This window comes from Salarias fasciatus, chromosome 15 (assembly GCF_902148845.1).
Source record: "Salarias fasciatus chromosome 15, fSalaFa1.1, whole genome shotgun sequence".
Classification (NCBI taxonomy): Eukaryota; Metazoa; Chordata; class Actinopteri; order Blenniiformes; family Blenniidae; genus Salarias; species Salarias fasciatus.
In genome coordinates, this window is record NC_043759.1 from 27914067 (window position 1) to 27941876 (window position 27810).

General features: G+C 47.1%; 1 protein-coding gene across 1 annotated transcript; it reads left to right on the plus strand.

Annotated features, from left to right (window-relative positions):
• The first annotated feature begins 1899 nt into the window (after positions 1-1899).
• LOC115401663 (NLR family CARD domain-containing protein 3-like) lies at positions 1900-27588 on the plus strand. Its single transcript, XM_030109942.1, has 7 exons — positions 1900-2315; positions 3794-3801; positions 5275-7078; positions 7159-7332; positions 14636-14809; positions 25962-26008; positions 26214-27588. Exons 1-7 carry the CDS (start codon positions 2050-2052, stop codon positions 26777-26779), a joined length of 3039 nt encoding a protein of 1012 aa, XP_029965802.1. The 5' UTR covers positions 1900-2049; the 3' UTR covers positions 26780-27588.
• The last annotated feature ends 222 nt before the right edge of the window (positions 27589-27810 follow it).

Below are 27810 nucleotides of genomic sequence, written 5' to 3' on the forward strand. Positions count from 1 at the left end.
TGGTGCCTCCATAGGGGAGCTGGGCGTTTGCGGTGGCTTACAGAGGTGACCCACTTTCTGCGGTGTGAGCTTGGTTTCCTCTGCTCCACACGTTGTTCCACAGCGGGCCATGGCGCTTTCTCAGCGGGAGGGTTCTGCTGTTTCAGCGCGGAGGCCGGTGGGGCACCCCCGCCCTCGCTATCTCTGTCTTGTCCTGGCGTCTGAGGGGCCCGACTCTCTGCTGAGCAGCTGTTCGGAGCCTGTCAGGTGGACCACCTTGAGTGCTAGGGCACCATCTGCCAGGCGGCTGTATAGTAGTAGGTGGAGGCTGGTTGCACGGTGGTGTAGCGGCCATGGGGAGGACCTGGTGCTCTGCCCGGTCCCCGTGGTCCTGGAATTCTGCAGTCCTTTTGGACTGAGCCCGGTCCCCGTTCACCCTGAGGGTGTATGTGGCGGCGGTATCTGCCCGCCATAAATGGGTTGCGGGCGGCGCGACTTGGGGCCACACTCCGGTGTCGGTTCCCTCAGGGGGTCTTTGAAAGCCCCCCCCCCAGAGCCCCATGGGCGCCCGCCTGTGTCAGCCTCCCTGTGAGCCCATGGCAGTGATGGGACTGCAGTGGGTGTTGCGCAGGATGACGTTCCTGCTGACCATTACCACGGCATACAGTGTGGGGGAGCAGCACGCTCTGTCTATTCTCCCTGCATGTCTCCGGTGGTATCCGACTGGGGCGGGCATCACGCTGTGACTGCCGCTTCCTTCCTAGAGTGCTGTCGGGGCTGAGGACAGCCGACCTATGTGACTCACTATGTGGCCCCCCGTCGGATGACCTGGGGGGCCGGCCGGGGCTCCTGTGCCCGGCTAGAACTCTGGGACGCTGCATGGCTGCTACGCAGATGCGCCAACATCTGGCCAGCCAGTGGTCTACGGAAGCCCTAGTAAGGGCTTTGTTCTCTCCAGGCAGCGCCTGTCCCACTGGGTTGTGGACACTGTTCGCCATTCCAGGCCGCAGGCCGGCCTCTGCCCGAGGGTGTGCGTTGCCGCTCCACCAGTGCACCAGTTGTCCACGTCTTGGGTCTCCCTGAAGGGGGTGCCCCTGGACGAGCTATGTGCTGTCGCCATCTGGACGACGCCTGACACCTTTTCCAGGTTCTCCAGGCTGGCCGTTGTGCCTCCGCATGCACTGCGGGTGGTACTGGGCCCTGCAGAGGCTTCTCGGTGAGGTTGGTCTCTGTGATTCCTCGTGACTGAGTTGGCATTCGTCATTTCAGTGCTTTAAGCACCGCCTCTGGCGGTTCAGTAGGGATGAAATAGAACGAGAGTCACGAATGTAACTACGGTTCTATGAATCCCGGATGACCGCCAGAGCGCTCTGTCACTCGGAATCCTCGTGGTTACGCGAGAAGATTCCGTAGGAGCCGATTCGGGGTCAGGGAACCGGTATTTATACGGTTCCGGGGTTACCCGGGTAATCACGAGTGACGTTTCTTGGTATACATACTCGAACTGCGCATGCGCGAAGGGAACATTCCAGTGCTTTAAGCACCGCCTCTGGCGGCCATCCGGTATTCATAGAACTCTCGTTCTTGATGTTGTTTGTTTTCAGCTCTGACTCTGAGTTTCCATTCAGCTGTGTGTTCCTGAAGAGTGACGGGTCCATGTTTAAACCCATTAACTTTAAATGTGGAGCAGGAGGAGCTGATGAGGGGTGAGAATCAGTGTTTGTGTCAGGATTCATCATCATAACAGCAGCTTGAACAAAGTCAACATGTTTCTGCAGCGTCAGCCAGCAGAGCTCCCAGGCTCTCCGTGGAGGCTCCGCCCCTCAGCATCAAACACATCTGGACTCCATCTTTATGGTGAGAACAAGTCTCCATTCAACACTGTACTGTCACATCAGTGAGACAGAAGAAGTTGTGGAGACTTCCAGCTGAAACATGAAGCAGACTCTCAGCTTCTTAGATCCATTCAGGTCCAGAGTGAAACAGTCCAACCTTCATCCAGCTTCCAGCCTTCACTGATGCTGAAGCTGTTTCTGCTGGAGATCCACATGAAGAGTGACTCGGCTTCACATGTTGTCATCCTGGATTTACACTCACATCTCCATCTGTCTCACTCCAGATGTTTCTCTGTTCCAGCTGCTGGAGGACAACATGGTGGCTTTCATGAAGGAGGAGCTGAAGAAGATGAAGAAGCTCCTGAGTCCAGATTACCCAGCATGCTCAGAGAGAGAGAGAGAGGATGAGGATGAAGAGCAGAGGAGCAGCAGAGAGTCATTAGTGAGGATGACTCTGGACTTCCTGAGGAGGATGAAGCAGGAGGAGCTGGCTGAGCGTCTGTGGAGCAGTAAGAGGATTTGATCTCATTTCACAGAATGGAGATGACACAGAAATGTTTTCAGGTCTAACAGTGACTGGAGAGCAGAGAGCAGGAACAGAGTCCAAACCAGAGGTCAGAGGTCATTTCCAGGTCAGACACAGAAACTGTGAAACAGACAGAAGCAGAAAAGGAACCGACACAAGACTCTGAGTCTGAAACCAGGAGGAGTGAACAAAATGAAAAATATTTAACAAATGAAAGAATCCACACGTTTTCATTTTCCATCCAGAAGAACCAGATGTCAGTTTGGTGTTGGTGCTGAAGCCACTGTTGGTTCAAACCTGGCCCCTCCTAAGAACTGCTTGTTTCCATGATCAAGGATTAAAGCCAGAGCCAAGTCATTGTGTCAGTATTGGGCTGCAGCTGTCAGTTTTTTTTTTTAAATCGGGTATTCTGTTAAATATTTCAGCGATTAATTGAGTTATCATTTTTGTGTGTGCCATTCAAACTGTAATGAGATGTCACTCATGGAATAAAGACGGATATTTACTTCACTTGGTGCAACATTAAATCTCTTCTGATCTCTCTGCTCTCGGCAGCAGAGCCAACTTTCATCACCTGCATCACTGTTTACAGTCTGTGCAATGCAAGTGATTAATATTAAATGGCAACAATTCAAGGCAAAAAACAACAACATTGCCTTTTATTTGTAATCAAAGGATCGAATTTCCTCAAGTAATCGTTGCAGCTCTACTGTATGTCAGTACATGGCTCTTTATGTAGCTGTTTACCCAACAGCAGTCATTCTGTTAGCTGCCACTTTGTCCCAGCTCTCTGTCTTTGTTTCTGTACTTCTTCCTTAACTTAGTCATTGAGTTGAGGAGCTGGTCGAGTCTCCGCTGGTGTCCTGCTGCCATCTCCCATTGTATTCCATCAAACACAGATTTGGTCCAAGAGGCTCCCTCGAGCTCGGAGCCCACTATCATGTCATTTCCAAATGGAGAACTGATTGGCTGCTGCCAGTGTAGACAGGTACTGATTAGTGATTGACAGGTTGAGGGAGCCATGACAGTTCAGCTCTGCTAAAGCTAACAAATGGAAATCAAAATGAATTCATGACATTGAAAAGTGTATCCAAAAGAAGAACCGCTGTGCCACCTTTCTTTTAAAGTGAGCCTCAGCTTTGGTGAGTGAAAGACTGTTCTGCCTTTCTTAGTGCTTTACAGTGGTGTTGTAAAAATACAGTCAATGGATTGAACTTTGTGTCGCTGGGACAGGCAGGGACACATAATATCTAGAATGTACCATTCAGAAACATCCTGCTGCAGCCGCAGAGTTTGAATTTCTTCAGGGGCCTCTCCTTCTGGGTCAGACTCTGGATCAAATTGGTATGGTTGAACCACAGTGCTCGTAGCAAACATGCCGGCTCAGTGTGTGTAAACATGACAGCGTGGTACCAGAGTGACAGCCATGCCCTCTTCCACATATGGTGTGTAGGAGGCGTGGTCAGAGAAGCTCATTAGAATTTAAAGCTACAGACCAGAAACAGCGTGTTCTCAGCAGAGCTCAGGAGAGGGGACTTCAGGCTGGCTGAAGTCCAGGAAAAAACTGGATTTTTAGGCAACAAACATCAAATAGACTGGTATTGGACCTCTGAGACCCATTGGAACTTGCTGAAAATTAGCATAATATGGGACCTTTAATATACAGTCAATGAATTGAACTGTGTCGCCGTTACAGCTGATGCATACAGTCAGTGTGATGCATGCATGCACACATTGACAGTGCGCACGCACACACACACACACACACACACACACACACACACACACACACACACACACACACACACACACACACAAACTACAATAAATTACATGTTCACCTTTTATTTTAGAAATATGAAATCACTGTCAAATAAACGCAAGTTTCACCTTTTTTAATATAAATAGCTTTAACTTTACACTTAAATACAGTTATGTTATTGTTATACATTCAAACAAAGGTGTTTCAACCAGGAAGAAAATGAAGGTGCTCAGAATTACTGCAATAAACAGAAAAAAGAGTGAGCAGCAACAATCATAAATATTATTGGGATAGGAAATTGAAATAACTGCCATACACTCACTCTGTTCGGCTTGAATCGGCGGTGCTGTGAACAGCAGTGATTGTGAAACACATGCTGTAATGCACTCTATCGAAATATCGAAAATGTGTTTAAAACTCATATGACCGTGATTGAATAAATATATAACGCGGTATACATTGATATCGAAATTTTGTCCAGCACTGCCACCAAGACTGAATCCAGGCAAGTGGAGTAGTACTTGAACTGTGTAGTGGACAAGCACCACAGTGCCAGGAAGCTCTGGGTCTCATCCTCAGTCCACTGCTGTTTTATTGTAGCATCCATGCTGAGATATTTCAAAATGTATCTTCATTCTAGGCTGTTATACAATTGGAGGTTCTGTGTTTCCACCAGTCTGGTTGGTCACAATAATTGCTCTCTCTGACGTACTCTGTGCTTGGCTCTGGCCCACCAAGGAGCTGGTGCTTGTTGAACACCAGTTTTGAGGGTCTGGACTTGGTGCTGATGGAAACAAAGAGCTGGTGCTAAGTCAGTCTCTGACTCTGAATGAGTCCTGTAAGCAGCTGAGTGGAAAAGGAGAAGCTGAGAGCTGAAGAGCTCCACTCAGAGCAGCTGATACCAACCAGTACAGGGAGCACAGGAAACAGGAAGGGAGGCCAGCTCCCACAAGTCCACATCCCCAATCATCAAACATGGAGACAACAATGGTCTCATGTCTCTTCCTGAGCTCTGCTGTTCATATCATGCAAACATCTCCATCAGATCAGAGGCTGTTTGGTCTCTACTGAAGAGCTGGATGATCTGATGGAGGAGAAACATCAACAACACACTTTCATCTTCACTTTCAGTGTCTAATACACTCAACCCTTTTATTTCTTTTTATTTCCAGGAACTTCTGCTCCAATCTGCCAACAGAAGCTGAAATTTGGGCTGAAGAAGAGGTTCCAGTGTGTGTTTGAAGGAGTCTCGAAAGCAGGAGAGTCCACCTTCCTGAACCAGATCTACACAGAGCTCCACATCACAGAGGGAGGGGCTGCAGAGGTCAATGAGGAACATGAGGTCAGACAGATTGAAGCAGCATCCAGGACAGCAGACAGAGCAGAAACAAACATCAGACCAGGAGACATCTTTAAAGCCTCACCTGGAAGATCTCAACCAATCAGAGCAGTGCTGACAAAGGGAGTGGCTGGCATTGGGAAAACAGTCCTGACTCAGAAGTTCACTCTGGACTGGGCTGAAGACAAAGACAACCAGGACGTCCACTTCACATTTCCATTCACCTTCAGAGAGCTGAATGTGCTGAAGGAGAAGAAGTTCAGCTTGGTGGGACTTGTTCATCACTTCTTCACTGAAACCAAAGAAGCAGGAATCTGCAGCTTTGAAGACTTCCAGGTGGTCTTCATCTTGGACGGTCTGGATGAGTGTCGACTCCCTCTGGACTTCCAGCACACTGAGTTCCTGACTGATGTTACAGAGTCCACCTCAGTGGATGTTCTGCTGACAAACCTCATCAGGGGGAAACTGCTTCCCTCTGCTCGCCTCTGGATCACCACACGACCTGCAGCAGCCAATCAGATCCCTGCTGACTGTGTGGACAGGGTGACAGAGGTCCGAGGGTTCACCGACCCCCAGAAGGAGGAGTACTTCAGGAGGAGGTTCAGAGAGGAGGAGCAGGCCAGCAGGATCATCTCCCACATCAAGACCTCCCGAAGCCTCCACATCATGTGCCACATCCCGGTCTTCTGCTGGATCACTGCTACAGTTCTGGAGAAGGTGTTGGAGAGCAGAGAGGGAGGAGAGCTGCCCAAGACCCTGACTCAGATGTACATCCACCACCTGGTGGTCCAGGCCAAAGTGAAGACAGTTAAGTTTGGTGGAGGAGCTGCCATAGATCCACACTGGAGTCCAGAGAGCAGGGAGATGATGGAGGCTCTGGGAAAACTGGCTTTTGAGGAGCTGCAGAAAGGAAACCTGATCTTCTATGAACCCGACCTGACAGAGTGTGGCATCGATCTCAGAGCAGCCTCAGTGTACTCAGGAATGTTGACCCAGATCTTTAGAGAGGAGAGCGGCCTGTACCAGGACAAGGTGTTCTGCTTCATCCATCTGAGCCTTCAGGAGTTTCTGGCTGCTCTTCATGTCCATCAGACCTTCATCAAGTCTGGAATCAACCTGCTGGAAGAACAACAGAAAGCCTCCTGGTGGTCAAAAGTGTTGATGAAGAAACCTAATCTCCACCATCTCCATCAGACAGCAGTGGACGAGGCCTTGAAGAGTCCAAATGGACACCTGAACTTGTTCCTCCGCTTCCTCCTGGGTCTTTCACTGCCGACCAATCAGAGTCTCCTTCGAGGTCTGCTGACACAGACAGGAAGTAGCTCACAGACCAATCAGGAAACAGTGAAGTACATCAAGAAGAAGCTGAGTGAGAGTCTGTCTGCAGAGAGAAGCATCAATCTGCTCCACTGTCTGAATGAACTGAATGATGGTTCTCTGGTGGAGCAGATCCAACAGTCCCTGAGATCAGGACGTCTGTCCACAGAGGAACTGTCTCCTGCTCAGTGGTCAGCTCTGATCTTCATCTTACTGTCATCAGAAGAAGATCTGAAGGAGTTTGACCTGAAGAAATACTCTGCTTCAGAGGAGGCTCTTCTGAAGCTGCTGCCAATGGTCAAAGCCTCCAACAAAGCTCTGTACGTGGTTTAAGAACAAATCTGTCGAACTGAGTCCAGGAGAAACACTGATCTGGTTTTCATTGTTGGTTCTTCTTCAGGTTGAGCAGCTGTGGTCTGTCAGAGAGAAGCTGTGGAGCTCTGTCCTCAGTTCTCAGCTCTCAGTCCTCCAGTCTGACACATCTGGACCTGAGTAACAACGAGCTGCAGGATTCAGGAGTGAAGCTACTGTCTTCTGGACTGGAGAGTCCTCACTGTAAACTGGAAACTCTCAGGTCAGGATCCAGCTGCTGCTTGATCGTGTGGAGGATCTTCCTTCTTCCTGGTTGACTTGATGCCATGTTTGTGCCTCCAGTCTGTCAGGGTGTCTGGTCTCAGAGGAAGGCTGTGCTTCTCTGGTCTCAGCTGTGAGCTCCAAGTCCTCCCATCTGAGAGAGCTGGACCTGAGCTACAACCATCCAGGAGACTCAGGAGTGGAGAAGCTGTTTGCTGCAGTGGAGGATCCACAGTGCAGTCTGGAGACTCTCAGGTATGGACAGGTTAATTAAAATCCACCACTTTCTGTTCTTCTCCTGCTAGAGCAGCTCTGAAGATCTTAGTGGAACATTGGAGGTTCTTGATATTTCCTCCTCTATTACCTGTGAAGTCGATAGCACTTTACTTGAAGCCCCCCTGTATAGCACATTATGATCACAATGCTTTATAACCCACTATACAGCACAAGGTTAGGGTTAGGGTTAGGTCCTTACGATATAAAGCATTGTGATCATTTATGAGTGTTTATAAGTATAGTTATACAGTGCTATAGTGTACTTATAATATGGGTAACACTTTACTTGAAGCCCCCCTGTATAACACATTATAAGTACATTTATAAAGCATCATAATGCCATTATAGCACATGTAGCTATAGTTATAAACATTCATAAATGATCACAATGCCAGGACCTAACCCCAATCCCAACCCTATGCTGTATAGTGAATTATAAAGCATTGTGATCATTTATGAGTGTTTATAACAACTTATAATGTGTTATACCGGGTGCTTCAAGTAAATTGTTACCATGAAGTCAAACCACAAAGTAACCAGTAGTGTTTCCACTGTCAGTTCAGCTGGAGAGCAGCAGCCACACATCATCCACTCACTGTGCTCTGTGATGGTAACATGTCACCTGGGCTGCTCCAAAAAGGAAATACAGTGATCCATGCAAACAGAAAGACCTGGGCCAGTGCAATATCCTGGTAGAAACACCACCACCCACCAAGGATTTTGACACCAAGGAGCCACTTCTGAAGGCGGTCCAGGAGGTAGTGAAGAAGGCCAGAGCTCGCTCTGCCCCTGGACGAAGTGATGTCCCGTACAAGGTCTACAAGAACTGTCCATTGCTGCTCAAGCGACTCTGGAGGATGCTGAGGGTCGTATGGAGGAGAGGGAAGGTGGCTCAGTTCTGGAGATTTGCTGAAGGTGTCTGGATCAACAAAGAGAAGGATTCCAAGAAGATCGACCAGTTCAGGGTAATCTCACTGCTGAGCGTGGAAGGAAAGATCTACTTCAGTATAGTAGCAAGGCGGCTGGCGGACTTTCTCTCCACATCGGTGCAAAAGGGAGGGATCTCAGGAGTACTGGATTGTCTAGAACACACAGGAGTGGAGACTCAGCTCATCCGGGAAGCCAGGGAGAACAAGGGAGACCTCACTGTGCTTTGGTTAGACCTCGCCAACGCATATGGCTCCATCCCGCACAAGTTGGTCCAGACCACCATGACCAAAAACCATGTGCCACACCAAGTTGTGGATCTGATCCTGGATTACTACGACCAGTTCAGGATGAGAGTCACTGCGGGAGAAGTAACATCAGAGTGGCACAAGTTGGAGGTGGGGATAATCACAGGCAGCACAATCTCAGTGACCCTGTTCGCGCTGGCAATGAATATGATTGTGAAGTCTGCTGGGCCAGAGTGCCGGGGCCCACAGACCCAATCAGGGACGCGCCAGCCCCCAATAAGGGCATTCATGGATGACCTGACAGTCACCACAGAGTCTGTGCCAGCCACACTTCTTTGACGTCCTGTCCTTCTCTGACCTTGTTCCTCCTGCTGACATAAATCGCCATCTTGGCTTCTCCTGAGATAAAATTGAGGAGCTGCCACTTGTTTTTTTCTTTTTGTTTGTAGCCAGCTCCCATGATAAAAGTTCTCTCAGTAAAAGCAACACTAAAATGACTAAAAACTGCCGTTTAAAGAGTGAAGAAGCCTGTGAGCCTCTTCTCTCAGTAAAAACGTGGTAGATAGTCTCTCTCTGATGGCAGAAGGGGCATGTGTTTAAAACAGCAGGGTTGAGGACAGAGATAAAAGCATTGGAGGCGATGGCACCATGTAAAATCCTCCACTGGAGGTCTCCAGTCCGTTTTCTCAAGGGGGGCTTGGATAAAATCCTCCACTGTGGGCCGGGTCCAGGACCAGCCTGTCCCAATCTCTGTGACCTCACAGTGGGGGGCCTGTTGCTCAGTCCACCCTTGTGGATGCTCTTAACACAGTTCCTGTAAAAAATCCTTTTGTCTGCTCTGTGTAAAGACAATCTCTCAGGCTGTGTGATCTTCAGGAGGGGGCCGGACAGATCTCCCAGCTCCAGGCTCAGCAGGACCTTGGGGAAGGGGTCCTCAGCATCCGGGGAGAGTTCTCCTTGACTATATCTCCTCAGTAGGCTCCTGTCTATGGGCGTCAGTGCACTCCTCCACTTCTCCAGGAGCCCCTGGGACACCCGGATGGACTGCATCCCCAGCAGAGAGCCCAGAGCCTGGGCGTCGCTCAGGTCCGGCCCCACAGCATCCACAAGCTGACCCACGGTGAGGGCCCCAGACTGGATCAGCCTTCCGGTCAGGCCGGGGGTCGAGGCTCCGCTGATGTCCAGTCTGGATCCGTGGATCAGGGGTTCTTTCAACAGCCAGTGCAGAGAGTCGGCTTTCAGGCACCTTCTGCGTGAAAACAAGGCCCAGCATTTGAATAAACTCTGGTAAAACGGAGGCAGCCCCTTGAGATTTAGAAATTTGGGATCAGTCAAAAACAGAACATTATCCAACCCCAACTTATCGGCCCGCCTCAGGATGCAGCTGGCCACGCCTCTCCACACCAGATCCTCCGGTCCTGCGAGGTACCTCTGCAGGAACTGGAGTCTAAAAGTGGCGGTCCGGCTGGCCAAGTGGACCAGGCCCTGGCCCCCCTCCTCTCTGTCTAAAAACAGCACCCCCTGTGGCACCCAGTGCAGACCATCCCAGAAGAAATCGATCATTTTCTTTTGAATTTGAGCCAGGAGACCTGGAGGAGGGTCTGCACTGGTGAGTCGATGCCACAGCTGGGATGCAACCAGGTTATTTAAAACCAAGACTCTGCCCCGAAGTGACATTTTTGGGAGGAGCCACCTCCACTTGGAGAGCTTAGCCTCCACCTTTTCCATGACGGTCTCCCAGTTCTTCTGAACAAAAAGTTCCTTTCCAACGTAAATCCCCAAATATTTGAGGCCCTCCCTCCTCCACGTTAAATTTTGGGGAAGAACTGGGAGACCACCTTGCCACCTGCCGACAGCAAGGGCCTCGCTCTTCCCCCAGTTGACCCTTGCTGCGGATGCCACATTAAAATCATTAATAATATTAACTAAAATATTTACGTCCCCTTGATTCCTTATAAAAACAATAAGATCGTCTGCATAGGCCGATAAAATCATGCTTTACTAAAACCTGGTAAAAACAGACCCTGCAGACTGGAACGTAGCTTAGAGAGGAGGGGCTCCAGGGAGAGCGCATAGAGCATCCCAGACAGAGCACAGCCCTGCCTGACACCTCTACACACCCTAAAAGCTGTGTTCAACACGGTCAAAAGCCTTTTCCTGGTCTACTGAAACCAGACCAGCATCGATGTCCAAAGAACTAGAGACTTCCAAAACGTCCCGAATCAGGTGGACGTTGTCCACCATGGACCTGCCGCGGACACAATAGGTCTGATCCCGGTGGATGACCTGCTCCATCGCCCTCCCCAGCCTGGAGGCCAAGACCTTGGACAGGAGTTTGTAATCCACACAGAGCAAGGACACGGGGCGCCAGTTCTTGATGTCCTGCAGGTTCCCCTTCTTGGGGAGCAGCGTGAGAACTGCTCTCCTGCAGGACACTGGCAAGGAACCAGAGGCCAGACACTCGTTGTGGACGTCCAGGACATCCGTACCCAGGATGTCCCAGAACGCCTTGTAGAACTCGGCGGTGAGCCCGTCGATCCCAGGAGACCTGCCCGTTGGCATCGCCTGCAGCGCTGCCCGCAGCTCCTGCATGTCCAGGCAGGCCTCCAGTTGTTCGTTGGTCTCCTCAGAGACACGAGGCAGTCCCCTCAGGAACCCCTCCAGGAGCTCCTGCTCCTCTTTAAACTCACTCCCGTACAGGGAGGAGTAGAAGCCCACCGCCGTCCTCCGTATCTGGCATGGTTCGGTGATCTCCTCTCCCATGTCTGAGAGCCGTGCGTGGATCACTCTCCCCTGTCCGGCCTTTTTCTCCAGGCTAAAGAAGAAGCTAGAGGGAGCATCCATCCCTGTGATGGTCTGGTACCGGGACCGAACCAGTGCGCCCTGCACTTTAACGTTCAGCAGGTCGGCTAAAGCCATTTTTTTCCTTTTGAGGTTTTCAAAGTCACCTCGATTTCCTGTGGACTCACTTAAATGCTCCAGCTCCACTATCTCGGTCTCTAGATCCTTCATAGATCTGGTGATATCACTTGTGACATTGAGGGTGTGCTGCTGACACAGGAGTTTGATCTGCGTCTTACCGTGGTCCCACCACTGCCTAAGACTGCTAAAACCCCCCTTCCTCTGTCTAAAACCCTGCCAAAAAAACATTAAAGCCTCCCTAAAACTTCTATCAAAGGTTAAAACAGAGTTAAAATGCCAGTAAGCCTCCCTGGCCTGACATCCCTGATAAAAATACTGCTTAAAAGTAAACAATGATCAGTAAAACCAACAGGTAAAATATTACACCTCCTAAAAACATTAAAATTATGCTTAAAACAATAAATACGATCCAGCCTGGCTGAGGAGACCCTGCTCTCTCTACAGTGGGACCAGGTGTACTGCCGACAGTCAGGATGTATCCTTCTCCAAACGTCCACAATGCCCTGAGATGGACCAGCTGCTTTAAGACGTGCTGAGAGGCTGGATGAGGCTCTGCATGGTTGCGATCTAAAGTCGCGTCTTCCGTGCCGTTAAAATCCCCCCCCACAAACAAATAGTCCTCCGACCCACACCCACTTACCACCTCAGACAGTTTGAGGAAAAACTGCTTCCTCTCTGCACCGGCTGTTGGAGCATAAATGTTAATAAATACAAGTTTAAAATGGTGGAACTGAGCTTTGACTAAAAGCAGCCTCCCCTGTACACAATGCTGGACCTCCAGGGAGTTGGGGTTAAAAGCCCTGGAGAGGAGGAGGCCCACTCCTCCACTGAGAGGAGTGAGGTGGCTTAAGATGGCCTCCCCCCTCCATTCCCTCCTCCATTCAGCCTCAGTGCTAAAATCACTGTGCGTTTCTTGAAGGAACAGGACGTCGATCTTCTTCAGTGTGGCTGTCTCATAGACTGACTGTCTCTTTCTCAGATCTCTGGCTCCATTTATGTTTAAAACACCCAGCTTAAAAACATCCATGGTAAATGAGATGTCTAAAACCAGGATAAGAACAAATAAATTAATTAAAAAACACTTGGCTGCCACCTTCATCATTTAATTGTTTTTTGGCTTTTGGCACCAGCTTTTTTAAACGATAGTATTCCTGCTCAGTGAGGCCAGACTCCTGTCTGTTGCTCATATGGAGCCTGGCCGATAAAATAAAACCATTCAAGTCAGGGAAATGTTCCCCCACCTTCACCCTGTGCTGGTTTTTGATCTGGTGTAAGAAAATTCTAATTTTGTCTGCGCTGTATGGTGACCTGTTTCTCTGTGAGCTGCTAAAAGAAACATCACTGCTGTCTGACACACACTCACTGTCACTGTCTGACCCCGCCCCTCCACACTGACCTCTGACCCCGCCCCTCCACACAGCTTTTCTTTGCGTCTGCATTATTGCCTTTTTTCTTTCTTTTACCTGGTTTCACCCTGTCCACTCTGTCCTCCTCCATCTCCTCCTCCTCCACCTGTTCAGCCCAGGAGGCGCTCCTGCCTGCTTCTCCTCCACCTGTTCCTCCACTACTTTCTCCCCCTGTTCCTCCTCCACCACCTGTCCCTCCTCCACCTGCTCCTCCACCACTGTCCCACCCTGATTCCACTCCAAATGTCCCTCCACCTCACCTTCCCTCTCCTCCCCTCCCTCACCCACTTTTTTTTCCTGTTTTTTCTGTTTTTTCCCCTCCACCTCCGCAGTGTTGTTTACAGTAGTGTCGGTGTCCCTCCACCCAGCAGACTCGCTCTCCTCCCTCCTGCCGCCACCCGCAGCTTCACCCGGTGTATTTACATTACTCACCCCGTGCTCGGTGCTCTCCTGTGGGGCCACGACAGATCGCCTCCTCGGGAAGGTCCGAGGAGCCGCCGTCGGCCGCTCGGACTGAGCCGGGGCCGCCACGTCCCCCGGGAGCCCGGAGCGCGGAGCCGCCGCCGGTGGGGGGACCCCCCAGGCGTTGGCCCGCAGCGCCGGGGCCGGGGCGGCTGCGGCCGCGGCGGCAGCGCCGGGTCCCCCGGAACCCGGTCCCGCCGGGCCCACCTCCGCCGAGCCGGACTCAGCAGAGCCGGCCTACGCTGAACAAGGTGGAGCAGACGCGGCCGGGCAGGCCCTGATGGTGTCCCTCCTGTCCACAGCCGAAGCACTTCATGCCGGCTGAGCTCGCGAAGACAACGTAATCATAATCATTTACTCTCATGCGGAACCTGAGGTTCAGCTCCTCGCTCCGGTTATTGAGTATCATAAATACGTGTCTTCTGTGGCAAACGGCGTTCTTCAGCAGCTGAGACTTACATCCAGACAGGATGTCCTTCACCGAGGACACCACCTTTCCAAATCTGGACAGCTCGCGGATCAGAAGCTCATCTGGCACGAATGGAGGGACGTTGGACAGGACGACCCGGACAGCAGGCTGAGACAGCGGCTGAACCGGGACCAACCTGTCCGCGATGGTAATGCCCGACTCCACCACAGCGTTAGCCTGCTCCACCTGGTCCAGGAAGACCACCACGGCGCTGTGTTTGAAGTGGGAGAGACCTGCAACATGTAGGACGCCGGCAATCAAGGACCAGAGTTTGACTCATGTGGTCTAGTTGGTCCCATGACAGCTGATGGAGGTTCTTCAGAGATCTGTGGCTCCAGCTGCTCCATCACAGCTCTACACACTGCTCTCTGTGTGAACACAGGATCTGTTCATGCTCACTCTGGATAGTAACAGTGTAACTTTAACATTCTTCAACAACAATTGGAAAACTGTAAATCAGAAGCAGGTCTTCTTAAAGTGAACCCGCTCCAGAGAAAGATCTGAACAGATGTCCAGTTCACTGACTGGACTTCTTGTCTCACTTTGTGGTCTTCTTTGTTTTCCACATGACTGACTGATCTTCTTCTTCTTCAGGTTGAGCAGCTGTGGTCTGTCAGAGAGAAGCTGTGGAGCTCTGTCCTCAGTCCTCAGCTCTCAGTCCTCCAGTCTGACACATCTGGACCTGAGTAACAACGACCTGCAGGACTCAGGAGTGAAGCTACTGTCTTCTGGACTGGAGAGTCCTCACTGTAAACTGGAAGCTCTCAGGTCAGGATCCAGCTGCTGCTTGATCATGTGGAGGATCTTCCTTCTTCCTGCTTGACTTGATGCCATGTTTGTGCCTCCAGTCTGTCAGGGTGTCTGGTCTCAGAGGAAGGCTGTGCTTCTCTGGTCTCAGCTGTGAGCTCCAAGTCCTCCCATCTGAGAGAGCTGGACCTGAGCTACAACCATCCAGGAGCCTCAGGAGTGGAGAAGCTGTTTGCTGCAGTGGAGGATCCACAGTGCAGTCTGGACACTCTCAGGTATGGACACACAGCAGGAGCTCCTCATGGACACTGAGACTGTCCACAGCAGTGGTCCTCAATAGGTGGACTGTGGTCCAGGTCTGAACCAAGACGCTGTCCCATACAGACCCTCAGTAGTGGACAAAGTCCTCAGCTCCATGACTGGAGTGAAAGTTCTGATCCTCCTGGTCAAATATTACTCCAATACAAGAGAAAGCTGTTAGGTCAGATTGTTTCAGTTAAAGTACTGGAGTATCTGCTTTTGAAAATACTCCAGTAATAAAAGTACATTTTATTTGATTATCAAACATTATTGTATCGTTACTGGGGCTGTTACTTTAACGCGTTAATTAGATTAATTAATTACAACACAAATTAACGCATTATAAAATTTAACGCACGATCAATTATAGCACGCAAAGTACTGGAGTACATGATTTAGAAAATACTTCAGTAATAAAAGTACATTTTCATCTGAATGTCAAACATTATTGCATCGTGACACAATGAATGAACTCAACCAAACCACTGAAACAATCTACTGAATGCATCGACCTGCTGATTGAAGCTGTGGAATAAAAACTGGTAGAATCTGCTGCTGATCCTGGAGAGATTCCTGCTGAAACACAACTGAATTAACAAAAGGACGATTATTGTGTTAATTTTATTTATTTTTTTCTGTTTAGTCACAACCAAACATAAAATTCAAACATTGCAGATTAACTCCCATCGACTCCAAAAGAAAATCAGATTTGTACCATTATCAGGCTTTGCAGCAGATCAAACAGTGGGAGAAATACTGAGTTAAAAACAGTAAAGAAATGAAGTTACTCAGTCTGTCAGGATTACTGCTGCTGGAAAACCTTCTGTAACTGGTCAAGTATTGTAGTTAACTTGGTTTGTTCACTATCTGGTTAACTAAGTGATGAATCCACACAGGACTGGCCCCAGTGGGACAAAGTAGAGGATCAAATATCATTTCACTGACCTTGACATCAAACTGCAGTTCCTCAGAGTCCAGGAGGCTTCATTTAAAATACTGATCTGGAATGAAACAGATGTTGACTCGTCATCTCACCTCCACAGACTTTCTCCAGCTGGACAGGGAGTTTAGTAGGAGGTGATCAGGGATGGGAGGGTTGCTTCAAACATGGAGTCTGGGACAATTACAAGTTACTTGTCAAAAAATGCAATCAGTACCATACTCTAACTACTTCAATAAAACAGCAACATTACTCTTTGTAAGTTTTAGATTACTTCACCAGCAAACATAAGAATGAAGACACAGACCAATCCAGTGTGTCGTCCTCTCAGTGTAGTGTAACTTACACACAGCAAACACACACTGCTCTGAGGATTATCAATACATGTTGAACTCTGACCTCTGACCCCATCAATCCCAACAACATGACGTCTTCTAAACCTGCTGACAGTCTGACTCAGGATCAGCTCCATCAGTCCAGACTGTGTTCCTCTAGTAGTTCTACAGTCCAGCAGCAGCAGGAGCCGGACTGACAGTGTTAACACACATTTCTGTTCTATCCTCAGTCTGCTGTGTGGCTGTACTGCTGCAGTGAGGAGCAGGGTTTGTCTTCAGGTCGGCCATGCTCAGTGTCATTTCAAGAGGTCAGAGGTCATTCATTCCTCAGTGACAGAAGGAAACATGCAGTCTCCAGTAAATCCTCCATCCAGGCTGAAGATATTGTTGCCTCCATCAGATGTTCCTGAGTTTTTCTAAGTTTCAGCGTGGCAAACAAAGTCAACATTTAAAACAATACAAATCATTCTTCATTTCAAAGAACTCCAACATGGACTTGAGGTTTGTTCTCCTGTGTTAAACTGTAGTTTGTGTCGCTGTCGCCATTTTTACCACGACCAACTTTCCAACATTTGCTCTGCGCTTCCTGTCTTTTACCACAGCTCCACTTGGACGAATCAGAAAATAACTTTTATCGTCTGACTTCAAAGCTGTTCTTAAAAGTAACGAGCAGTGAGGCTCTTCATAGAAATGTAGTGAGTTTTACAATATTTGTCTTTCAAATGTTTTGGAGTGAAAGTCATAATTTTCCCAAAAAAAACAAAACAAGTAAAGTACATATCCATAAAGAATGTACTTCAGAGCAGTACTCGAGTAAATCTCCTTGGTTCCTGTCCAGCCCTGCAGACGCGGCACTGACAGCTAAAACAGCAGGTTCTGATTTCAAAGCTGACGGAGCTTCTTTTTGAAGCAGCTCAGCTTTTACAGTCTTTATGGTCGTGATTCAGTGGAGGAGGAAACACACACACCAGCTGTGTGTGAGTGAAGCGTCACATGAAACCAGGCAGACCATCAAGTCTGAGTGTTTCAGGGTGAAACATGAAGGTTCTGCAGCTCAGACAGACGTGAGAGTTCATGCTGGAAATGAGAAGAGTGGAGAGAAAGAGGAAGTCCACTGAGACAGAGAAAGCTGAGGAACAATAGTTACCAAATGGAACTCAAAAGAAAAGCTGACAGTGAAAACAGAACATTTCATCCAGAATGAAGAGTTTTTCTTCCTCCTTCCCTCTGGACCATGTTTGGCTCCAACACAGCTGAGAGGCAGCTTTCTCCAGCAGGAAACTAAACTCCACCTGGTTCCAGGCTCACCAATGAGCAGCTCCACCTGAGTCTGAGAAAGACTCTGACTCCACTGAAGTCCAGCTGGAACATCTTGGCAGGTCAAGCAAGAGCTCCGATTTCTCCCTGAGGAGGAAAGAGAGCATTTCTCCAGGAGTTAACCTGTCTTTACACTGATGATCTGTCAGATCTGGTTTATTGTTCTGAAGTCCAGCACTGCTGCTGAACATTTGATTAGTTTGTCTTTTTTTGAAAATGAACCTGGCTTTTATTTAGTAAATGACAGAACATTATTTTGACAGTCAAACTGAATGAATTAGATTTGACACTCAGGTGTTGATTTCATACAGATGTTGACAGAACTTTAAATATATGTCACAGTAAACAGTTCAACATTCTGATCTTCTGGACCTTTACTTCAAGAAATATCATCAAACTGAACCTCTTAACATTTTAGTTAAAGACCCCTGTTCTACAAAATGTCTCCACTGATTGTGAACAATGATTTTGTCACGCCCTGTGCCCCTGCGGCCATGTGGGGGCGCTTGGGTCCTGTTTTGTGTTTGTCTGCCCTCATGTTCTCCTGCCAGGTCACCTCAAATACCCCTGACTTCAGCCTGCAGATCGGGGCGTGCCTCAATGTGGGCGGAGTTAAACATTTAGCTCCGCCCACATTGAGCTTGACTCGTTTATTGTCGCTGTCTGGTGGCGGAGACGACATAGCACATTCACAAACAGCTTCTGAATTCTGGACTAGAAACCATTTAATGATTGTACATTAAGCTGAACTGTATCGTTATTCTTCTTATTAAGGACAGAACACGTTTGTATGTATCACCTAGCATCTTATGTGATTTACTGTCATGATTAATTTTATATCAGAAGAAGAAGAAGAAAAAGAAGAAGTTTGCAAAATGGAGGTAAGCACGTTTATATTTTGTTTAAACGTGCTGTTTTAACGTGCTTTAACGTTGCTGTTTTGCTATTTTGTAACAGACAAGAAAGGAAGTGATATTATTTTATCTCCGGTTGCATTATCTCCTTGGATTAGTTTTAGACTTGCGTCAGACTTATTTATTTTGTCGTGATGTCCTTATTGTGTCTGTGCGTCCAGTGGCTGAATCCCAGTTGTTAGCATCGTAGTTAGCTTAGCTCAACTGCTGGAGGGAAAGAGGAGACAGAGCCGGACTGACGAAAGTGGACAAAATCCTCCTTCCAGTGGTCCAGGGAACGGCGTATTAACACATGAAGGAAATCCGAATGGTTATAAAACATTTTAAAAGATGTGTTTTCTTTTCAATCTGTTAAAATAACGTTTTGATTCACAAATCTGCACAAGCATAGTGCTCCGCGGAAGGATATACCGGCGCACAGCCGCTGTGCGCCGGTATATCCTTCCGCAGAGCACTGCCATGCGCATTTCTGTGTGTATCAAAACGTTATTTTAAAGGATTGAAAAGAAAACGCGTTTTTTTAACCGTTTTATAACCATTCGGATTTACTCCACGTGCTAATACGCCATCCCCAGGACCACTGGAAGGAGGATTTTGTCCACTTTCGTCAGTCCGGCTCTGTCTCCTCTTCACCTCCAGCAGTTGAGCTAAGCTAACTACGATGCTAACAGCTGGGATCCAGCCACTGGAAGCCCAGACACAAAAAAGGTATTTATGAGCTTATCTCACTTTGTAAATGATCGGGATAGGGCGTGGGTCCAAAATCTCCGGAGTATTCCTTTAACAAAACATGAAAACGATGCCATTCCTTTTAGCATTAGACTAATTCCAAATATTCAGAGTAATCAAGTGGAACGATCATGTTTAATTAATGAACTATTGCGTTAGACATGAAATAGAACTTACTGCTTTTTTTGTGGAATAAATCCTGATCTTGAAGAAAAATCATGTCAAACCATGGCTGTTGATATGAATGTAGATATACATTTAAATGTTGTATCTGCTCAGTTGTATTGGGCCAGTATGGACAAAAAATGCCAATCCACTCAGCTGTCATGTTACCAGGCAGTGAACCGTTCTTTCCTGTTGAGACATCTGTTAGCATCCATGACATGACATGAATCAACATTTGTTGTTGAGGTGAAAAATCGTTTCAGATCTTTTTGTCTTGTGGATTTCTCAGTATTGTGCCTTTTTGAATGCCTTTATTTTTCAAAACATATTTTAATCTTCTGCATTTCCTTCTTCACAGGAAAACATGCTGCAAATTCGAAGATGGTGGTGTCTTGTTCTCCTGCAGAACTTCCCCATGCCGTAAGCACCCTCAGTATCACACTTTTATACCAGATTCTTTGAGATCACGTTTTACTGTATTCACTGTCATCAGACCTGCATGAATGTTTTCATTGTGAATGTGTGTTGTCATTAAATCACCAAGATCTGAAGAAGAGAGATTGCAGCAAAGAAAAAGGTAACGAGAGCTGAAAAAAACTGCAGGTGAGAGGTCATGTGATAAATTAGTATATAGTGAAACTATTGCTTGAAGACTGATCCCGCCACTTATTTCAGGATGTGGCTGAAGTCCCCCTGAAAAAGTTGAGGCTTTCGGAATCTGCCATAGAAGCATCAGGTATTGTTCCAGCCAGCACTGTCTCACACATATCATCAAGGTTTTTGAGGTTCGATGTCACAGAGCAGTCATTATTTCTCTGTTAATCATCAAAACAGTGTACTTAAAGGGATACTTCAACATTTTGGCAAATTGGCCCATTTAACGCAATCCCTTCGTCATTTCGAACAGCATACTTACTTTTTTTGTGAGGGCGAGCTGTTGTTTATTCAGAGGTGAGTCAGGGAAGGTTTTGGGGACGGACACAATGGAAGTGAATGGTATTTTTGTTCCCCCTCGTCAAACTCATCAAATACACAATCCAACAACCCCAAAACACTTTGGTGGACACGTTATAATCTGCACATTCGCCCTCACAAAAAAAGTAAGTATGCTGTTCGAAATGACGAAGGAATTGCGCTAAATGGGCCAATTTGCCAAAATGTTGAAGTATCCCTTTAAAATCAACCACTTAAATATTGTATTGTCATTGTGCCTGTAGACAATCTGTTTCCTTTCTAGATGAGGCTGAGAACCTGCCAGGACCAGGAACAGGAAACGGGGTATATTGCCTGAGACGGGTAGTCTCATTTCAATGTTTTCTGCAATCTCCGAGCCTTTACTTAAATAACTGTTTTCTTTATTTTTGTTTAGGAGAATCATTTGGTGAAAGGATGCGTTGACGGCAGCCCGGTGGTGTGGAACCAGAACTTTCAAGGGAAAAATTTCCCTTCCCCAAGTTGTCACCATGGCCAAGGAGGAACGCGTGAGGGCAGTGGAACTCCTGTATGTCTGTGATGGCCAGGAAGAAGAGGAGACCACTGATCTCAGAGAACCGTTCCTTTTTTTTTTTTTTTTTTTACTCTGCAGGAAGACTATGACACATTCTGTCAAGAAATTATTGACAGGAGAAACATGAAGGTGTTTTGTGCTTTTGAGAAAAAATAAATTTGTGTTTAATTGTGTTTAATTACATCTGACCTCTACAAATATACATGGTTCGTGAGTTGTGCAGGCTCTGACATATTATGTCTGGCATAATCATATACGGAAAGTCTCTATACAGACATCAGAGATTATGTTTTACCCTCAAGAAGCAGTACAAGATTGCAACTGAGGAGGAGAAGCAACCCTTAGCGGAACTGAAAAACATCCTGCGCAAGAAACTGATAACCCTTCGCAGAGCAGAGTGGCACCGGAGACGGGGAAGAGAGAGGGCAAGGAAGCGAGCAGCTTTCATCGCCAATCCCTTTGGTTTCACAAAACAACTGCTTGGGGACAAGCGTAGCGGCCGGCTTGAGTGTTCCATAGAGCAAGTAAATCGCTTCCTCCGGGAAACCGTGAGCGATCCTCTGAGAGACCTGGAACTGGAACCCAACAAAGCTCTCATCAGTCCAGACCCCCCAACAACGGAATTCAACTTGAAGGAGCCAAGCCTGAAGGAGGTTGAGGAGGTCGTCAAGGCGGCCCGCTCGGCATCGGCACCAGGCCCCAGTGGAATCCCTTATCTGGTCTACAAGCGCTGCCCGGAGCTTCTACGGCACCTGTGGAGAATCCTGAAGGTGATTTGGAGAAGGGGGAAAGTGGCCGGCCAGTGGAGGTGTGCTGAGGGAGTGTGGATTCCCAAAGAGGAGAACTCAAGTGACATCAGTCAGTTCCGTTCCATCTCATTGTTGAGTGTGGAAGGAAAAGTGTTTCTTAGCATTGTCTAAAAAAGACTGACCAAGTTTCTTCTCAAAAACAGCTATATTGATCCATCAGTTCAGAAGGGAGGGATCTCTGCACCTGGCTGTTTGGAACACACTGGCGTCGTCACGCAACTAATCAGAAAGGCCCATGAGAACAAAGGCAACCTTGCTGTTTTGTGGTTGGACCTGGCCAGTGCCTATGGGTCCAGACCACACAAGCTGGTTGAGCTTGCCCTCCACAGCCACCACGTTCCCAGTAAGATCAAGGACCTCATCATGGATTACTACAATGATTTCAGGATGAGGGTCACTTCTGGGTCGGAAACATCAGACTGGCACCGCATAGGGAAAGGAATTATCACAGGCTGCACCATCTCCGTTGTCCTGTTCTCCCTAGCCACGAACATGGTGCTCAAGTCAGCTGAGGTGGAGTGCAGAGGGCCCCTGACCAAGTCAGGTGTACGACAGCCCCCCATCAGAGCCTATATGGATGACCTCACCGTAACAACAACGTCGGTCCCAGGGTGCAGGTGGATCCTACAAGAGCTCGAAAGACTCATCACCTGGGCAAGGATGAGTTTTAAGCCCTCCAAATCAAGATCCATGGTGCTGAAGAAAGGGAAGGTGATTGACAAGTTCCGTTTTTCCATCTCAGGAACTGTCATCCCAACCATCACGGAGCAACCTGTCAAGAGCTTGGTGAAACTCTTTGACTCCACCCTGAAGGACTCAGCAGCAATCCAGAAGACCAGTGCAGAGCTTGGAACCTGGCTTACCAAGGTAGACAAGTCTGGCCTGCCTGGTAGGTTTAAAGCCTGGATCTACCAGCATTCAATCCTGCCCCGCATCCTGTGGCCCCTACTAATTTATGTAGTCCCAATGACAGCAGTGGAGACCCTAGAGAGGAAGATCAGCGGCTTTCTTTGAAAGTGGCTGGGCCTTCCCCGCAGCCTTACCAGGTATGGAACAAGTAACATCCTGCAGCTTCCTCTCAGTGGCCTCAGAAGAGTTCAAGGTGGCATGCACTAGAGAAGCCTTACAATACAGGGACTCAAAGGACAGCAAGGTTTCAGCAGCCGGGATCGAGGTGAGGACAGGAAGGAAGTGGAAGGCATGGGAAGCAGTGGAGCTGGCGGAGTCACGCCTAAGACAGAAGGCGTTGGTGGGCACTGTGGCAACTGAATGGCGTTAATTTATGTAATCAATCTCATTACAAATTTTAACGCAGTTCATTTGTTCAGTTGTTTAATTTTAGTAGAAAAAAAGCAGATCACAATATGACAAAAAAACTAAAGTCATTTTATTTTGCTACTTTCTGGCTGTAAGAAACACTAAAAGATATCAAGAGGAAAAATTGTGGTAGCCAGTAACAGTTACCTTTTTAGACCAAGCACAGGGAAAAAATGATGGCATCACCCCATCAATTCTCATTCCCAGAACTAGCACTGCTGTATTTGTGAGATTTGATACTACAAGAAAAATGTTTTCCCAAAGAACTACTTTTTGGCTCCAGACCTGATCCTGATATAAATAGCAATGAATGAAGGAATGAATTTATTTATTTTTCGAATCTGTATAAACGTATGTATCTAATTTGTACATACAAAAGAAAAAAAATGATAAAAAAAAAAAGTTAATGCAAATCAAGACAACAAAGAGAAAAACAACATAGTTCGAAAAAAGGAGTAGGAAGAAGTAAAGACTTTTTTTTAAAAGATTCCTACCCCTTTTTAAGTTTAAAAATCATACTTCAAAGAACATCCTGTAATAATTAACATAATATGACCTAATATAATATGCATAAACCGTACAGATATCCTTATAAATACACAATATATGTCCCCACATACCACATAGTCATCCCCATAAATATATACTATACAATAACATAATTACAATATGACTACAGTATAACAGCCATATATCGAATTACGCAACTTAACACAAAACACCATTTTTTGAATTTTTTTTTTCTTCAATCATCCACAGTTACTGGCTTCCTCTTCCATATACTTATTATGAAATATTTCTTTGTACCTTTTTTTAAACAGATTTATGTTGCAACTTTGTTTTATTTCTGTCTCCAGACTGTTCCACAGAGCCACCCCACAGCTTGACATGCACATACCTTTGAGAGTAGTTCGAACCTTTGGTTTTTTTGTAGTTCAGGTCTCCTCTTAGATTGTAACCACCCTCCCTTTCTGCAAACATCCCCTGTATATTATTCGGCAGTAGATTATTTCTTGCTTTATACATTACTTGTGCTGTTTTGAATTTGACCAGATCCAAGAATTTCAACAACTGTGATTTTATGAATAGTGGGTTTGTGTGGTCTCTGTATCCTGCATTGTTTATTATCCTAATTGCTCTTTTCTGTATCGTGCATATAGGCTGTGGAGTGGTTCTGTAGCTGTTTCCCCAGACCTCAACACAGTAAGACAGATATGGTAAAAAAAAAAGTGCGCAATATAAGGTGTGCAGTGACTTAATATCCAGAATATGTTTAGTTTTCCACAGTACCGATGTGCATTTTGCCAGTTTTGCTCGTATGTAACTCACATGAGGTTTCCAGCAGATTTTGTTGTCCAGAATCACGCCAAGAAATTTAATTTCACTTACTCTCTCTATTTTGTTATCATCTATTATAAGTTCTACATTACGATCCATTCTGTGTCTCCCAAACAGCATGATCTTTGTTTTACTTAGACAGCATCCTCCTCGCTCTGCTCCTCTCCGTCTCCTCCCGTCACAGCTTGAGCGTATGACCGGGGTTTAATCTGAAGTCCAGTCACAATGATGCTGTTAATCCGAGTGTATTGCTCCAGATCCTCCACTCGGTTCTCGAGAAAGGCGATCCGGTTTGCCTTCTCTGCGTTCTGCAGCCGCAGAAACTTAATCTCCTCCACCAGGTCCAGAATGTTCTCCTGCTGCAGCCTCACAGCAGACACTTCCTCACCCAGAAAATCGAGGGATTTTTTTGATGTCCTCCATCTCCTCGATCGTTGGTACTTTCTTGGGTGGCATCGCGTTTGTTGTTATTACGCGGCCAGCTGGTAGCCTCGCCGGCTAAATTAGCGAGGTAGCTTAGCTTGGCTAACCCAGCAACCGGCTTCGCCGGCTTTCCAATGTCCGTCTTCCTCAAATCGGTGTCGCAATACAGTCCGTGGTCAAAACCGGTAGTCTCCATCATTCAGTCCGAGGTTCGTAATCCAAATCAGTTGTCGGTATGGAAAAAAAGTTCATAAACCAGGGACGATACACGGAGTAACACAAGTGACAGCAGCAGCGACCCAGAATGCTGATATAAAATTAATCATGACAGTAAATCACATAAGATGCCAGGTGATACATACAAAACTGTTCTGTCCGTAATAAGAAGAAAAATGATACAGTTCAGCTCAATCATTAAATGGTTTCTAGTCCAGCATTTAGAAGCTGTATTGACGTTTGTGAATGTGCTATATAGTCTCCGCCGCCAGACGGCGACAATAAACGAGTCAAGCTCAACGTGGGTGGGGCTAAATGTTTAACTCCGCCCACGTTGAGGCACGCCCCGATCTGCGGGCTGCAGTCAGGGGCTTCTTGGTCACCTGCCTGCTCCTCTTGTTCTCCTGTCTGGTCTCCTGTCTCGTTAACTCCCTAATGTGCCTCACCTGTGTGTGCCTCTATTTAAGCCTTGCTCCCCTGGTGTGTCGTGTCGGCTCCTTGTGGGTCTGTCCGTGTGTCCGTGTGTCCTGGCCTGCACCAGCTGTGTTCCTGAGTTCCTGGTTTTCTGAGTTCTTATGGAAATAAAGAACTGTTTGAACTAGGGCTGTCAAATGATTAAAATGTTTAATCAGATTAATCACAGCTTACAAATTAATGAATCATGATTAATCACAAATAATCGCTATTTCCAACTATGTCTGAAATATGCCCTTTTTTCCTGTATTGCATTGTTTGCTGAAACAGTCCCAGAGTGTGGACTCAGAGCTCTTTCAGCCTGTTTCTGAGGAGCTCTGCTTCATGTTGAGCAGCAGTTAGGACTCCTGTTGGAGAGAAAACCCTTCTGACTGTCTTTCTTCCTGCAGGGTGGACCATGGTGGAGAGCAGAGGTTAAAACCTGGTCTGAGGAAGTGTAAGTTGGACTGATGAGGACCAAACAGTGTCTGTTTGTCTTTCAATCAAAGGTTTTGGTTCATTCAAACATTACTGACAAGAGAAGTCTGACAAAAACTTTCCTCATGAAACTTTCTCTGAATGAACAACATGTCAGGAAGTCCAGAGAGAAGAAATCCATCACATGTGTCAGAGGATGACTTTTCTCTCTTTCTCTCCATCAGATTTCTCTCAACTTGAACTGGACACAAACTCAATGAGCAGATTCCTCAAACTGTCCAACAACAACAGGAAGGTGACACGAGTGGAGGAAGAGCAGCCGTATCCTGATCATCCAGACAGATTTGATGACTGGCCTCACCAGCTGCTGTGTAGAAATGATCTGAGTGGTCGATGTTACTGGGAGGTCGAGTGGAGCGGATATGTTTATGTATCAGTGAGTTACAGAGGAATCAGGAGGAGAGGAGACAGTGAGGAGTGTGTGTTTGGACGGAATGATCAGTCCTGGAGTCTGAACTGCTCTGGTCTAGGTTACTCTGTCTGGCACAATGACAGACAAACATTCTCCTCCCCCTCCTCCTCCTCCTCCTCCTCCTCCTCCTCCTCCTCCTCTGGTAGAGTAGCAGTGTATGTGGACTGTCCTGCTGGCTCTTTGTCCTTCTTCAGAGTCTCCTCTGACTCTCTGATCCACCTCTACACCTTCAACACCACATTCTCTCAACCTCTCTATGCTGGATTTTCACTCTGGGACTCTGGTTCTGGCTCTTCAGTGAGTCTGTGTCCTCTGTAGGAAGGACGGTCTCTGTCTCTGACAGCAGTCCTGTCAGCACCAATCAGAGATCCAGAGAACATCAGTGGAGTTCAGCAGGGTTCACAGACGGAGCCTCCAACACTTTGTAAATATGTGGTCAGTTTAAGTTTCAGGACGTTTTCTAACCTCCTCAAGTCTTTGTCAGCAACAGTGGAGACGATGAGGACAGGACTCTTCTGATCACAGTTTGACGTTTGAGTTGTTGATGTTGGATTGTAAATGTGAACTGAATCGGTGTTCTTGTGCAAGTTACCAAAAATCAATCCTTGATTTCATTTCCTTTAGGAGTTCCTGAAGTTAAAGCTCAACAAGTTGTTGGATCTATTTCTTTGTAATGTCATGGTGTGGCGTCCACTGTGGGAGAAGACACTCGTCTGTCTCCTCCTTGACCACTTCCAACTTTAGTTTCTTTTAACTTATATCCACTTATCCTGTTAAAATGTGGAGAAGGTTCATTTTCTGTGTTTCAAACAGTCCTTGTGTTTTGGTTCAGCCCAGCCGGTCCTGATTGGACCAGTCTGGTCTCAGCTGGACTGATTGAAGGAGAGTCTGACTGAGAGTCTGAGTCTGTCAGTCTGCTGACAGGCTGGAAGTGAAGCTCTTTTTAACACTGATGGACAAATGAAGCTTTCTGAAGCTCTGATGCTGGATGGAAGCTTTTCTACACCGTCTTCTTTGGCGCCACCTGGTGGCCAAAAGTCTGAAGAGCAGCTTGAATGAACTGCTCCATGATGGTTCCCCAGACTGCTTCTCTTCATGATGATGTGACCGTTCTGTTTGATATCAGGATCGTTGTGGGGATATGAACAAGTGTTTCTGAGGGTGAAATAATAATCTTTAATTGAATTGATGAATAAACTTTCCTGGACTGACCATGTGCCATAGTGTGGTCTCCTCTTGTGACGTCTTGATGTTTGTGAAAATATTGATAGAAAAATGTTATTTACTATAATGTTGAACACAGTCTGATGAGAACCTGGTTGTTCTGTGAGGTTCCTGTTTCATATCTG

Coding starts and splice junctions, on each gene's coding strand:
- LOC115401663 (XM_030109942.1), top strand. CDS start 2,050: ATGTTGTCATCCTGGATTTACACTCACATCTCCATCTGTCTCACTCCA. Junction 7,079..7,158: donor AAAGCCTCCAACAAAGCTCT/GTACGTGGTTTA, acceptor GTTCTTCTTCAG/GTTGAGCAGCTGTGGTCTGT. Junction 7,333..14,635: donor TGTAAACTGGAAACTCTCAG/GTCAGGATCCAG, acceptor CTTCTTCTTCAG/GTTGAGCAGCTGTGGTCTGT.